This window comes from Mchenga conophoros, linkage group LG15, assembly GCF_057382185.1.
Source record: "Mchenga conophoros isolate Kocher_MC1m ecotype Shallow Benthic linkage group LG15, M_conophoros_male_GT1.1, whole genome shotgun sequence".
In the NCBI taxonomy this organism is placed as follows: Eukaryota; Metazoa; Chordata; class Actinopteri; order Cichliformes; family Cichlidae; genus Mchenga; species Mchenga conophoros.
In genome coordinates, this window is record NC_140540.1 from 19,719,511 (window position 1) to 19,732,820 (window position 13,310).

The 13,310-nt window shown below is 39.5% G+C and overlaps 2 protein-coding genes across 2 annotated transcripts; one reads left to right on the forward strand and one right to left on the reverse strand.

Annotated features, from left to right (window-relative positions):
* Positions 1-584: 584 nt before the first annotated feature.
* selenol (selenoprotein L) lies at positions 585-7,632 on the forward strand. Its single transcript, XM_085247641.1, has 9 exons — positions 585-792; positions 1,377-1,455; positions 1,541-1,594; positions 3,722-3,767; positions 3,949-4,076; positions 4,263-4,377; positions 4,985-5,107; positions 5,574-5,711; positions 7,059-7,632. Exons 1-9 carry the CDS (start codon positions 687-689, stop codon positions 7,209-7,211), a joined length of 942 nt encoding a protein of 313 aa, XP_085103767.1. The 5' UTR covers positions 585-686; the 3' UTR covers positions 7,212-7,632.
* Positions 7,633-8,192: 560 nt separating this feature from the next.
* On the reverse strand, positions 8,193-12,507 carry clec11a (C-type lectin domain containing 11A). Its single transcript, XM_085247642.1, has 5 exons — positions 12,293-12,507; positions 11,339-11,453; positions 10,780-10,887; positions 10,536-10,619; positions 8,193-9,126 (listed from the first exon to the last, which is right to left on the reverse strand). Exons 1-5 carry the CDS (start codon positions 12,395-12,397, stop codon positions 8,714-8,716), a joined length of 825 nt encoding a protein of 274 aa, XP_085103768.1. The 5' UTR covers positions 12,398-12,507; the 3' UTR covers positions 8,193-8,713.
* Positions 12,508-13,310: the final 803 nt, after the last annotated feature.

Sequence of the window (13,310 nt, forward strand, 5' to 3'; positions counted from 1 at the left end):
CCCTCATCATTGTCAAAATCTCTGATCATGTCCACAATCCTGGTCGACAAGCCAAGTCTATCGAGCATGTTAGGTCCATTATGTCTGTTTACCTTCAGTCACATTTGAACCATCTAAACGAGTAAGATTACTGTTTACCCTTTGCCATGTTGCCCCCTAAAAAGCTGCTTATTAACTGAGCCAGTCTCATCTAAGGATTTCATCACTATCACCGACTGTCAGCTGCAAATATCAGAACCTCAAAGTTCTGACAGTAAACACTCTTTACTGTATGCCCAGCACAGACAGCATTCATAATTGATGCTGAAAGTGGCCAACTGAATACACCTCCACTGACTGTTGGAGCTTAATGTGGCTGATTGACTGGCTGATAAGAAGGAAGATGTTTGTAAGAACAACAAATGAGCCAGTGATTAAGTATGTCTGTGTATAGAACTGAAGAGCAGCTCAAATTCATCTGCAGTTAATGTTTAGTTTTGTTGCACAGCTGAGTAGAAAAGCTTCTTTCAGAAATTACTTTCTCTTGCAAGTCTCCGTGCTCACCACTAGGTGCTGCATAAAGGTTTTCAGAGTCAGACCCACGTGATTTTGTCACATGGAAGATGTAGTTTGCATAGCATCGCTGCATTATAGTGCAGGTGACTACAGATTAGTTGTCAGAGTGGCTGTGGGCTGATGTGGTGATCATGGCTGAGGATGTGGCCGTGTCAGAGGAGATCTTAACAGATGGTCTCACTCTGCTGGTGAACATGGGCAAAGTTCTCCTGCAGAACGCCAAGGAGGAGGCAGCAGGTAGGGCTGATCCTAGTCGCAAACCCTGTTGAAAACCTTTCACACTTTAATGTGTGTTGCTACCAGAATATCTAAAAACTTCCTAGAAATGTATGTTTATGCTTTGTTAAAGTTTTGTTCTGCCTCTTTTGTAATTCGGCATATAAAATATGCAAATTATCATTTAACTTTTTTTTTAATGGAAACTTTATTACTGGGTAATAACCCTGTGTGTGTGTTATGGCTGTTTTACAAAGAAGTAAAACCACACACAAAAAAACAAAAACAGAACAATAATTATGTCTATGTTTGTCTGCCGAATTGAAGAAAAGATATTTTTATAATAAGCTGATGCTTTATCTTCGTTGATTAACTGCTTTATAACAGTCCCTAACCTTAAGAGTATAAGAATGCAAGAAATTTGAATGAAGTCTGGGTTTCCTATTGAATATTTTATAACTTGGCTTCTGGAGCCTTGTTACTGGATTAAAGGGGCCTGCTGGCATGAAGGTGGTGTAATGTAATCCCCGTCATGCCTATTGCCAACACAATGACATTGCACAAACAGCTTGACCCTGTAACTGTGGCCCTTTGTTCTCATGCAGACTCTTTGGAGAATTTTGTCCCACATAAAATCACCACTTTATTCGGCCTGATCACAGCTGGAGCTAGATTCTACAGCAGGTAGGATTTGGCCGTAGACGCTTAAAGAAGCACATTTGTCTGTGTCCTTATGAGAAAAATAATAACCGTTCAATCTGTTGAGCAGCATTGAAGTTAAAAAGAAATGTGAAGCGGAGGCTGTTTGGCAGAAGTCTTATCAGTAAGTATGTTTAAATAGCAAGCTGAAATAAAATGCCATTTATATTTTGTGTGGGTGATATAGAATTTTTCTATCCTTATTCCTTCTAGCATTTGAATTCAATGACACCATTATGCCATATTAAATAAATTTAATAAAATGATGTTTATGGAGGCAAACGTATGAGGTAGACCGTGATAATCCCAATACACTGTGGAACAACTGAGAGAAAACACAGATGATGAAACTCTTCTTTTGTCCCACTTGTAACTGAAAACGTTGCCAAAAACATCCCCAAATTTTTAAGACTTCTCTTTTTTGTTATTAAGTCAGCTTCTACTTCACAAACCGCAAATGACGAAAGGCTCTTCACAGCTATGGTTGCCAAATAAATCTTTAACAGCATTTAGCCACATACCAAGCTGAAGTTATTGCTTTACTAGTTTACAACATTTACATCATGTAACATTAATCACCTACAAGTGATCTCGAATAAAAACAGCTGGAGAAAAGAATAGCTCTTATTTACTTTAAGATAAATCCATCTGCAGACCCAAGATGTGTCAGTAAGTATATGTTGCTTCATTTTTGTTAATGCTGAAAAGTCTGGCCCTTTGGGAAACTGCTGTATTCTGCAATCTACAGTCTTGAGCAACCCCTCATGTTTATATTCTGCTGTAACCTCCTAGGACAGGAGTCCCCAATCCCAGTCCACGAGGGCCGGTGTCCCTGCAGGTTTTAGTAAATGGTAAAATTTGTATAGCGCTTTACTAGTCCCTAAGGACCCCAAAGCGCTTTACATATCCAGTCATCCACACACTGGTGATGGCAAGCTACATTGTAGCCACAGCCACCCTGGGGAGCACTGACAGAGGCGAGGCTGCCGGACACTGGCGCCACCGGGCCCTCTGACCACCACCAGTAGGCTACGGGTGAAGTGTCTTGCCCAAGGACACAACGACCGAGACTGTCCAAGCCGGGGCTCGAACCGGCAACCTTCCGATTACAAGGCGAACTCCCAACTCTTGAGCCACGATCGCCCTTTAGATGTGTCCTTGATCCATCACAGCTGATTTAAATGGATAAATTACCTTCTCAACATGTCTTGAAGTTCTTCAGAGGCCTGGTAATGAACTAATCATGTGATTCAGGTGTGTTGATCCAGGGTGAGATCTAAAACCTGCAGGGACACCGGCCCTCGTGGACTGGGATTGGGGACCCTTGTCCCAGGACCTGGCGTCCACATATGTGGACATCACATTTTGGGTTATTTAGACCAAAATTTTGCTCTACAAGGGCCTGATATCCACTTATAAGGACATTACATTGCTACTGTTCTATCGAAATTTTAAACGAATATCCTCATATGTGGCTCTCATTTTTCTTAGAAACAAAAAGTCAGGTAAAAAAAAAAAAAATCTGGTAGTTCTTTGTTTTTACATTCATCGGGCCCCAATCAGCCCAAATATCAAAGAGAAATTAAAAATGCATGCCGTGGAAGAGGTCAGGTCTTAGGAGGTTAAAGCAGGCAGACTCTCCTGTAATGTTTTTTCTTTAGACATTTTCTTCTTCATTTTCTCTCATTTTTAGTCCAGTTGTTGCATCTGACCAGTATTCATAAGTATGTTTAAGCAATTTAACTTTCAATCATAAAAGGGTACATAACAGATAAACCATTGTTGTGTCTACACACAGTAGAGAACTTAATAAAATAAATAAATAAATAGTGTTTTTAGGCACTTTGTTACATCTTTATAGGAATCTGAAAAATGCCCAAAATAACACAGCTTAAAGAAATTCCAAGAACGCTGCCTAAGAGAATTCAGGCTGTGTGAAGAAAAAAGATGATCATATCACAGATTGACTTTTAAGCTAATTAAAATTGTAAAAACTCTGTTTTTGCTCATACATTTGCTTATATTTCAATAGACTGATGCACCCGTTTGACATTTTCCTAGCAAAATATGAAAAAATTAGGATGGATTTAAGACTTTTGCACTGAATTGTAACTCCTTAGAGCATCATGTATAAAACACGCAGTATTAGCTCAGCTGCACTCAGTGCTGTTATGATGCTGACTGATAGATCTTGGATGAACGAGAGTGGTGCTGACTGAAGCTCTATCACCAAACTTGTGTGTTTTTCCAGCCATGCAGCAGTGAGAGAGCAGGTGCAGGAGCTTCAGCAGCTGGAGGTGTGTACAAGTGCAACTGTTATTTCTTCTTATTGTTATATTATCCTTATTTATTTATTTTTGAGCTACACAAACTTAAAATTAAGCTTATCTGGTTGAAATGAGTTTAAACTAAACCCATGACCAGTTCCTTTTGAACACTTTAAACTGTCTATTTCTTTGTGTGTGTTTGTGCTTGCAGAAAGAGTGGGACTCTTTCCTGGAGAGTGTGGACAAAGATCTGCAGACAACAGATGTGCAGCTGTCTGGAGGAAAGACGGCCGACAGTCTGAGCCCAGAAACTCTATTCACCGATGGAAGAAGTGGAAGGTAAGTTTGCAAACCCGGCCTGAATGTGGTGCACCAGCAAAAACCAGTTCAGAGCATCAGCTGGTTTGAGGTTATTGTTGTGTTGTTTTTTAACTGACCAACCTGGGAAGACCATGTAGGTTTTTTTGTTCCATGAAACCAGAGATTAGTTTCATTAAGATGTGTTGTCTTGTGTTGTATTTAAAGGAGTGTGACTCTCAGTCAGTACCTGGGTCAGGGTCAGAACCTGCTGCTGGTTCTCCTCAGACATTTTGGATGACTGCCGTGACGAGACCACGTGACCGAGCTGACGGCCAATCAGGTCAGCGTACCTTTATTCTTATTCCACTAGAAAAAACCATCGCCATACTGAATAAACTCCAACACTGAAAAACCACAGGCACACAAAAAACAAAAACACACTGTTACTTTTTTATGAAGACAGAATTGGAAATTGAATTACTAATTTAGTCATTTAGTAATCCACAAATTAATTGTTAGGATCAGAACAGAGAAAGCCAAGATTAAGGTTTAAATTCATGAAGGCCAGTTTGTGATGTTAATAGTGGGTTTAAGGTGGGCGACAGTGGGAAGGAAAAACACCCACGACCCAAGTTCGCTCATAATATTTTACGTCTTTTTATTACTGCATCTTTTTTATAAGCACTTAGTTTACAAGGACGAAATCTTTGCTGCAAGCACTGAGATCCCAATGAAGCCACAAACAAATCTTTTCTTAGCAAGACAGCCTATAACGTTGTGCTGAAATACCCCTTTTACCTCTTTGAGGCTTCATTCTGTCTACAAAAGATTCTAAGATGTTTTTCCATAGTGGCTGTCTTCACTTAATCTTGCATCCAAAACTGGTTTAAAACTTTTTAAATGTGTAAACAGTGTTTATCAGTAATTAACATTGTATCATCCCGCAGGCTCTGCTGGAGGCTCGGTCAGTGCGGGTCTTGGTAGTTTCTTTTGGCAGCGTCGAGGGCGCTCAGCTGTGGTTGGAGCAGACTGGATGTACCTTTGACATTCTGCTGGATCCACAGAGAAAGGTTAAGAAATTTTTTCCCCCCCGCTCTGATCATCTGATTCAAAAACTGTAACTTCTGCTTTAAAACAAATTCAAATAAAAACAGTCAGTCCGTCTGCACATTTTACTACATTTTATATTTATATTCAGTGCTGGTCGGGAGGTGCATAAACTCTAAATAGGCCACTGTAATTTATAGAAAGTAGATTTGGCTGTGACTCAGTACAAACAAACCGAGGGACCCGGAGGATTTAGCAGCTGTTTAATGATGTGTCATAAAAGCCCAGCGACCTCAGCCTCCAAACCATTTATTCAGAAAAGTCAACCACCAGATGTTAGCTGGAGTCAAGTGGAAATAACCAAATATGAAAACAGAACATTTTCCACATGCCACACAAGCAATCCTCAGTCGCAAAAAATGCGACGCTGATGCATGCTACTGACTGTATAAACCGCATGTGTTCTTAAATGTCTCTTTTCTGGCACAGGTGTACAGAAGTTTTGGCCTTGGCTCATCCTACGCCAAGGTGATGAAGTTTGGCTGCCTGCTACAATACTCAGACTACGTAGTTGCAAACATAGACTTCCCAGATTTCCCCCATCGTCTGCTGGAAGACAGCTACCAGGTAAGAATGCACAAGTCTGTGAAAACCTTTGACGAGACTCTTGTGATGACACATTGAAGAAATCCTAGAAATCTATCCAAGGATGGATTTACATGCACGAGTATCTCGCATCCTTCTTCTATCCCTTGGATATTAGCAAAATGAAAATCCAAGTTGAGTCCCTGAAGTCCTGTGAGATTAATATTTTTTATCTTGTATGCAGAAGATCAATGTTGAACATTATAATTAACAGTGTGCATAGAAATAAAATGAAAAAATGCCCTAACACCCTCAGATGCACTTAGCCACCTTATATGGAGACAGCTTATGATTAAACTGAACAAAAGCACTGTAGATGTCTCTTTGGTTGAAGTCTATCTAACTGCTTTGGTAGATAAATGTGCTCTTTCCAGCTTCTTCTATTCAAACCTGACCATGATGTAACTGAGGACACTTTACTTTAAAAGTGAAAATTAAAACGAGGACAGAGGTGAGGCGGTGAGAGTGTCAGTTTGTAGAAGTCAGGATATGGATCAGATTCTTTTCTAACAATAACTTTAGAGATAAACATCCAGTGCCATCATTAAGTCCTTCTCTGCTTCAGGTCATTTTCATGTTCTTGGTTTTGTATGTGGCCCTAATTACAGGCTCATGTCTATATCTGTCTGTGTAGCTGCATCAGCCTTTTAGAGAACACGAAACCTCCGTGATCAGGGTTGGGAAGGCAGCGAAAAATCCTGTCTTGCAGAACACCAGAAGAATATTTTCTGTTTCTTAAAGCACTTTTCACAAACTATATGAGAGCAACTACTACTACTTAGTCGTTGGTTATAACCAGAAGCGCTTGGGAGGTCTTTTGGTCAGTTAAATGCATCAGGCGAGACATAAATGCAGGTCATAATTTGCACAGAAAACAATAACATATTTATCGTGTTTTGTCCTTTGGACGAAGAGGGCATGTATAGTATAAACTATAATGTTTAAGCTGAAACAGCCGGGGTTCCTTTAAAGGAAAAAGTAATTTGGGGCTATTTATGGGACTCCACAGGGTTCAGTTTAAAACTGCAATACGTTTTTATACCACTTGGGGGCAGTGACACATTCATATTGTCCTTTTAATTCAACTTTACTGATTAAACAGTTATTTATTTATATAGGCGGTATGTTATGGAGCAACATGTTCATTATTTTTACATTATTGCTACTTTAAATCCCCGGGTGACTCTTTTGTTTTAGAAAATTAATTTTAAATACTCCATAACAGACAGGACTACCACATCCACCGTAAAAAGTCAGACTGACCTTCAAATTTTACAGATTTAACTTCAGGAGTGGTGATAATTGAATAATGTGTGTTTGTCTTTTCAGCTAGGAGGTGACTTTTTGCTGGACAGTGCAGGGAAGGTACTTCTCTCTCATCCATCGAAAAACCCTCTGGACAGGCCGACCGTGGAAGACGTCTTGCAGTCCGTGGACTCCGCAGGACAGTCCACTAACTCTGCTCACAAGCAGAAGCTGTGAAATTCATTCAAACACAGCCTCAGGGGTTCAAGTCGCTAAACGCATCGCTGACTCCTCACGGCAAGCGCAGCTCTTTGGCTCGCGTTCATGACGTCACACCTTACACTCATGACATCATGAAGGGGTGCGACTGATGTTCCAGCGCGAGGCAGAGACATCTGCTCTTCTGTGTTGCGTCAGCATGGCGATGCAGCATTGCAAATAAAGTAGTGGATTTGATTAAAACAGAATTTGACAATATATTTGTATTATTTAAATTTAACAAAGACTGAAGATTTGTTTCAGGAATTTTACCTTTTAAAGGTGCATTTAACAGGTTTGGATTTTAGTGACCTCAAGTGACAGTGAACGGTAACACAGTTTGAATTACATCATTACCCACAAATCACACAGTGATATGAGACTACTGCAAAAACTTTTTTATTACATATTACCTATGATCCATGAGTAGTTTGATGATAAAATCACTACCCAGATAAGGCTGAGCACTAAAAATATGATGAAAAAATATACTGACATATTAATTTATGGTCAAGTATGTGCCCTTGCTTTATATTTTAAAAATGTGACATTTATATACAAAGTTTCTGTGAGAATTTAAGCAAAATTTAACAAGAACTATGACTTATTTTGTAGCATAAAAAAGGAATTTACCTCTATATTTCTAAACAGTTGTGATATTGCAAAGGTTTTGTCTTGGTATGAAAATGAAAACTCATTTTAGTCCACTGATTTAGTAGTACTATTTAAAAAAAAATGAAAAGTACCACTCCTTACGAGTGAAGCAAATCTCCCTTTTACCTGTTGAACATGTTGAACAAACTATAATCAAACCATAATAGTAAAGTTTAAAAAAAAACATCCAGGCTTTTATCTACACTAGTTTTCTCTTTTGTCTTTATGCATGGACTCTGGTTCAGGATACATTTGCACACAGTGATGTGTCATTTTAAGGAAGTAAAAGAGGGTTCAGGGTGGGATTGCAATAACAGAAGTCACACCCAGCACTAGACTTTGTTAAAACATCTTCAGCATGAAACATAGAAATGCTGCTTAATTCCACTTTAGCCAGAGTACACACTGATTCATCCCTTCAAGTTCAGTATGTGCTGATCCTGAGAGAAAAAAATAACTCCAGCGTTCCATTTTTCTCTTTTTTGGAAACTTGACAAATATTTAGAATCCCATGAATGAAATCACAGCAGAGTCCAGACTGGCTTTAACTCATATTACTGCTGCTGCATGAATAATGTAATATTCATAAGTCTGATAAAGCCTTATTCAATCAGTACACATCTTGTATAGAAATAAAGGATTTCTGAGACATCGCTGTAAAACACTTTAAATACTATAAAGTATTTCCATTCAGCAAGAATCTACTTAAACAAAGCTACAAAGTTTTAAATGAAAATAAATTATTAGAAAATTGAAATGGGCTTTGTTTTCTAATGATCTGCTGGTGTTTAATGTCATAAAGAGAGGCTGTTTGGAAAAGGTTCCTTTTAAAGAGCCACCCTGTCATCAAATTCGCACATATAGTTCATGGTTCGATCGCAGTAGTGGTCCCACCAGTCGCCATCATCTGACGACATCGCCACGCAGTTCTCTCGCCTCCCTCCATCTGGCTGGCTGGACAGGAAGTGCTTACGCCACTGGAAGTACGTGACCCGAGTTCCATCGTCAAAGAGGTACAAGCCCTCAGAGCGGAGGTCGTTGACTCCCAGCCAGACCGGCCAGTTTCCAGGGTGGAAGAAGTTCTTTACGTAGTCAGCCAGGGCCTCTTGCTCCTTTCGATCACGGGGCATTGCCATGCGTCCTCCACGTTCTATGCACTTCCTGGATGCTCCGGCATAATCTTCCAGGCTGTTGTACACCAGGTAACACTTGTATCCAATCCGTTGTCCCTTCTCGCAACCTTTGAAGCAGAGAAAAAACAAGACTGGTGCATTTTCAGACATTTACCACAAGTTTCTGAATTGGCCACTTGAAGCGGACTCTAATAGAAATAAACATGTAACATGCATGGTTTTGGTCTCTATGGCTAATCTTCCCCTTCATTGTAACTGCATGGAAGACCGAGTTTATTTATTTATTAATTTTTTTAAATTGTGGTATATCTTGAACTTATGGACTATTAGGTGCATGGCTGCTTTGAGTGGTTGTGAGTAAATAAACTAAACCTCTTGGCTGTTTGTGGAACTTTTTAGAGCATTTTTAAAACAGCTATCCACAATCTAAAGATGCAGCTTGCTAACATTAGCTGCTAATGTAGCATGCTATCGTGTTGTCAAAATATGACCACTTCTGGTTGAGGAAACAAAACAGGAAAAAAAAAACACATACAAAAACATGCTTTCTTTTGAAAGCAGTCGAACAATTTGTTATCCTTTCATAACCTTAATAAGTCATTGTTGAAAACATGTTAGCGGGGAGAAATTAGCATGGCTCTGTTATCTCCATTTTTAGCTGAATTTTGGTCTCTACCGTCTCTTAAGGGAATCTGTGTTTGCTGAATTTTTCAGCTTTATGCAAATGTTTTTGTATGCTGGTTAGTCTGAACAGGGAGCATATGTGGGTTTATTTTCCAATGAAAATGGTTACCATGCAACCAGAAGAGTGAATCAAAATAGATTCATAGCCTGAATAAAAACATGCTAAAACAAGCCAGAGGAGTGCGGGAAAAAGTGGTGAGTGTTCTCTCTTTGAAATGCTGGGTTTGATTTCAGGCTTGAGAACTGATTGATCTTCCTCTTTTGTTTTTTGTTTTTTTTAAGAGGATCAAGTCCCAAAACCAAACCAAACCAATGTCACGCCTCTTGTTATTACAGCTACTTGGTTGATGCCTGGAGTGCTGAGCCATCAGCACGATTTTTAGTTTAAAGGCACGAGTGCACCTCACGTACCCTTTAATTTTGCTCAGAGTTGACAGAAATGCTGTAAAATTTCAACACACCTTGTTGATACAAACATAGGCGTATTTGCATATTACTGAACAGTTGATATGTTAGTTCCTGCATGTTGCATCATGTGTCCATGTTGCCATTCAACCTTCCCTTTCTTTGCACATATCCACTGTCCTTCTCTGGCCTTCAGATTTTATTACCCCTGTTAATTAGTATTTATCCTCCAATGAAATTTTTAGGTGTATTTTATATATGCTTTTCTCACTATTTTCTCATTACTGATAGTTTAACAAATAATTTAACGCTACAAAACATAAAATAGAAATTTATATTTATACAATATTTAGTCTGCTATTTTAAAATGCCACAGTGCAGGATGGGATGCTTGAAGTAGATCTAAGGAAAAATGATACACATGTACCTTCGAGTCTTCCGATCTCCTTGCGGTTGTCCTTGCTGTGTTGGTAGACCTCCTGGATGCTGTCCTCCAGCTCACCGACTTTAGCTGCCATTTGAGTGATGAGGAGCAAGAGAAAGACGGGAACATAAAAGTAGGTACAGCGAAAGGCTTTGTTCCCATTAGATCTAAATCGAAAATAAAAGCTCCCGTGGTACAGCATTAATACCCCTACTCTCAGTTTCATCAACACCATCACCAGTCTTACCATCCATCCTGGAGAGACGATCCATCAACTGGCTGACTTTAACATCCAGAGTGTAGTGACCGACATTCAGCTTGTGGATGGCTAGGTCCATACTGGCCAGTCTGGATACTGTGGGCCAGAGTAGATTGGAAGTGAGAGCACAGTATGATATTTTATTTTTTTTTAAAAGAGAACACACAAAGGAAGGCTACCGGCATACAGATATGTGACTTTCCAAAATCTGGACACTTCTTACTCCAGAAACAAAACAGAAAAGCCCTTAATTAGCCTGTCAAGAATGTCCAATGATACGGCCATCAGTCTGTGGATGCACTCTACCAACCAACGTTGGTAGCATAACTTATCTCTGTACTCTTTTTATTTTCTATTTTCTATTTGGGTTCCCCACCCACCCCTATAGTTTCTTTTCTTTTTATCTCTTTTTTCTCTCTGTCAACTCTTGAGGGAGATACCTCGCTGAGATGAGGCTTAAAGTTATCATGATGGTGAGTGACATCACAGATTTCTGACTCGTATGACCAAAACCAACACAAATTTCAACATTTCTAAAATAACGTACAGACATAGTTGTATGAGTTCTCAAAGTCCGATACTGGGCTGGTTGGCTCTGCTTCAGGTTCTGGTAGAATATCGGGAACATCGCCTCTTGTCCTCTTCACCTCTGGTTCATACGCCTGATGGAACACACACACACATAAAACTCCCAATCCATCACATGTAAGTGTGTTTAGTGTCTTGGCTTTAGTGGTTAAAGTAAAACAAAACCCAACTTCCATTTCTTCCCAAAACAAACTTATTAGGGTTGTATCCAAATTCCAGTTTAGACACATCTGGAGCTGTTTTACATTCATATTTTCCTTATCGCAGAAAGCAGAAGCATTCAATATCAAGTCAGGCCAAGAATTTTACTCCTATTACACTTATAGAACACAGAGGAGCTCAACCAAGTTTATCACTTTATATTTAGATTTAAGAGCTCAGTGGATAAAAATGTTACCATTTAAAAGTTGAATATCTTAGCTGGAAAGCACATGGTGTAGACTTTGATCGACAACAGCAATATATTTACAAGTATCAGCACGTTCCTTCAGTGGCTTATGGCATGGTGGAGGGAGAGGGGTGCTTTATTTTGAAGTCAAACACACATGCAGACAAGTCCAATGAAAGAAAAACCTGTCGGGTTAATCTGCTTCTCTGGGTGTGTCATCATCAGTTCTTCACATGTCCTTTCCATTACATCATAACTTATAGTAGATAAATCAACACAGATTACATCATGTTTTCCACTTTATTCTTACATAAAGATAAAGAAAGAACAACAAAATCTGCCTTAGTGTGTCTTAATTGCCTCATTCACTGAAACACTCACAGTCACTCATATACATTTACTACATATGAAAGGGATCAGAGTCTCAACCTAACAAACAGGCATGGCAGATCACAGTTAAGAAAATGCACGACAGTGAGAGCAGCCTCTAATAGAAAGAGCACATACAGCATATGAAGTCCTGACCTGTGCTGGTGCAGCGCTGCCTGTCCCCATAGGAACACACACTCCCAGAGAACATAAACACAGCAGAGCGAGCGAGGTGGCAGCCGGTCCCATTTTCTGCTTCATAGTAACTCTGCTTTTCCTTCAGCAGCAAAAACTCCCTCTGTACCTCCTAGTCTCTCTGTCTCTCTCCTTCCACTGTCTGGGTTTCTCTCTCTCTCTCCTTCACTCCTCTCCTACAGTAGGAAGCCAGTAGGAATCTCCCTTTAGATGTGTGAATGGGAGCTGGTGTACAGCCCTCTTTAAAAAAAAAAAAGGGGGGGGGGGGGGGGGGGAATCACAGGTATCAAACAGGAAAGTCAAAATAAAGCCCCTGTTGCCTGCCTGTTGCCCGCTCTTCTGTCCTCCTTCAGAACAAGAACTCCTTTCAAACAAAGGAAAGCTCTTTGTTTTTCCTACTACCTCCCATTTCCACTCTTTGTGTGCACACTGTGGAGTTACAGGTCTCTGTCCGGTGGAAAACATGTACAGTATGTCTAAAACGTAAACAGTTCACGAACCGTGAAAAACAGCTTTGTTACCAGCTTTGCATTAATGTATTTGAGGATTTACCAGGGCTTTTATAACATACTCAAACTAACAACAAATATATGGGATCATCCAAAGTTTATGATTGAATTAGGTTAAAATAAAAGCTTCATTCTTCCTGTCTTTTCAGTAACTGCTTTTTTCCAATTTTCCTGTCCTTGAGTTAGTGTGCAAGAAATGTTTGATTGGCCAGCAAAAAAATGGGCATTTTATTTCAGTCCTTGAAAGTGTAAATAAAAACAGAATGCAATCATTTGAAAACCAAATTTTTTAAACCTACAAACACAAATAACACATTTGTGAAATGAAAGTTAGGATGGGGATGAAAGAACACTGTAAAACCAAACATCTGGTGGATTATCTGACATATAAAAAGAGAGATGGGAGTTGGGCAGAAACCGAAACTGAATGTTTATGATGTTCAGGCTCTCGTGCAAAGCTGCATCAAAAC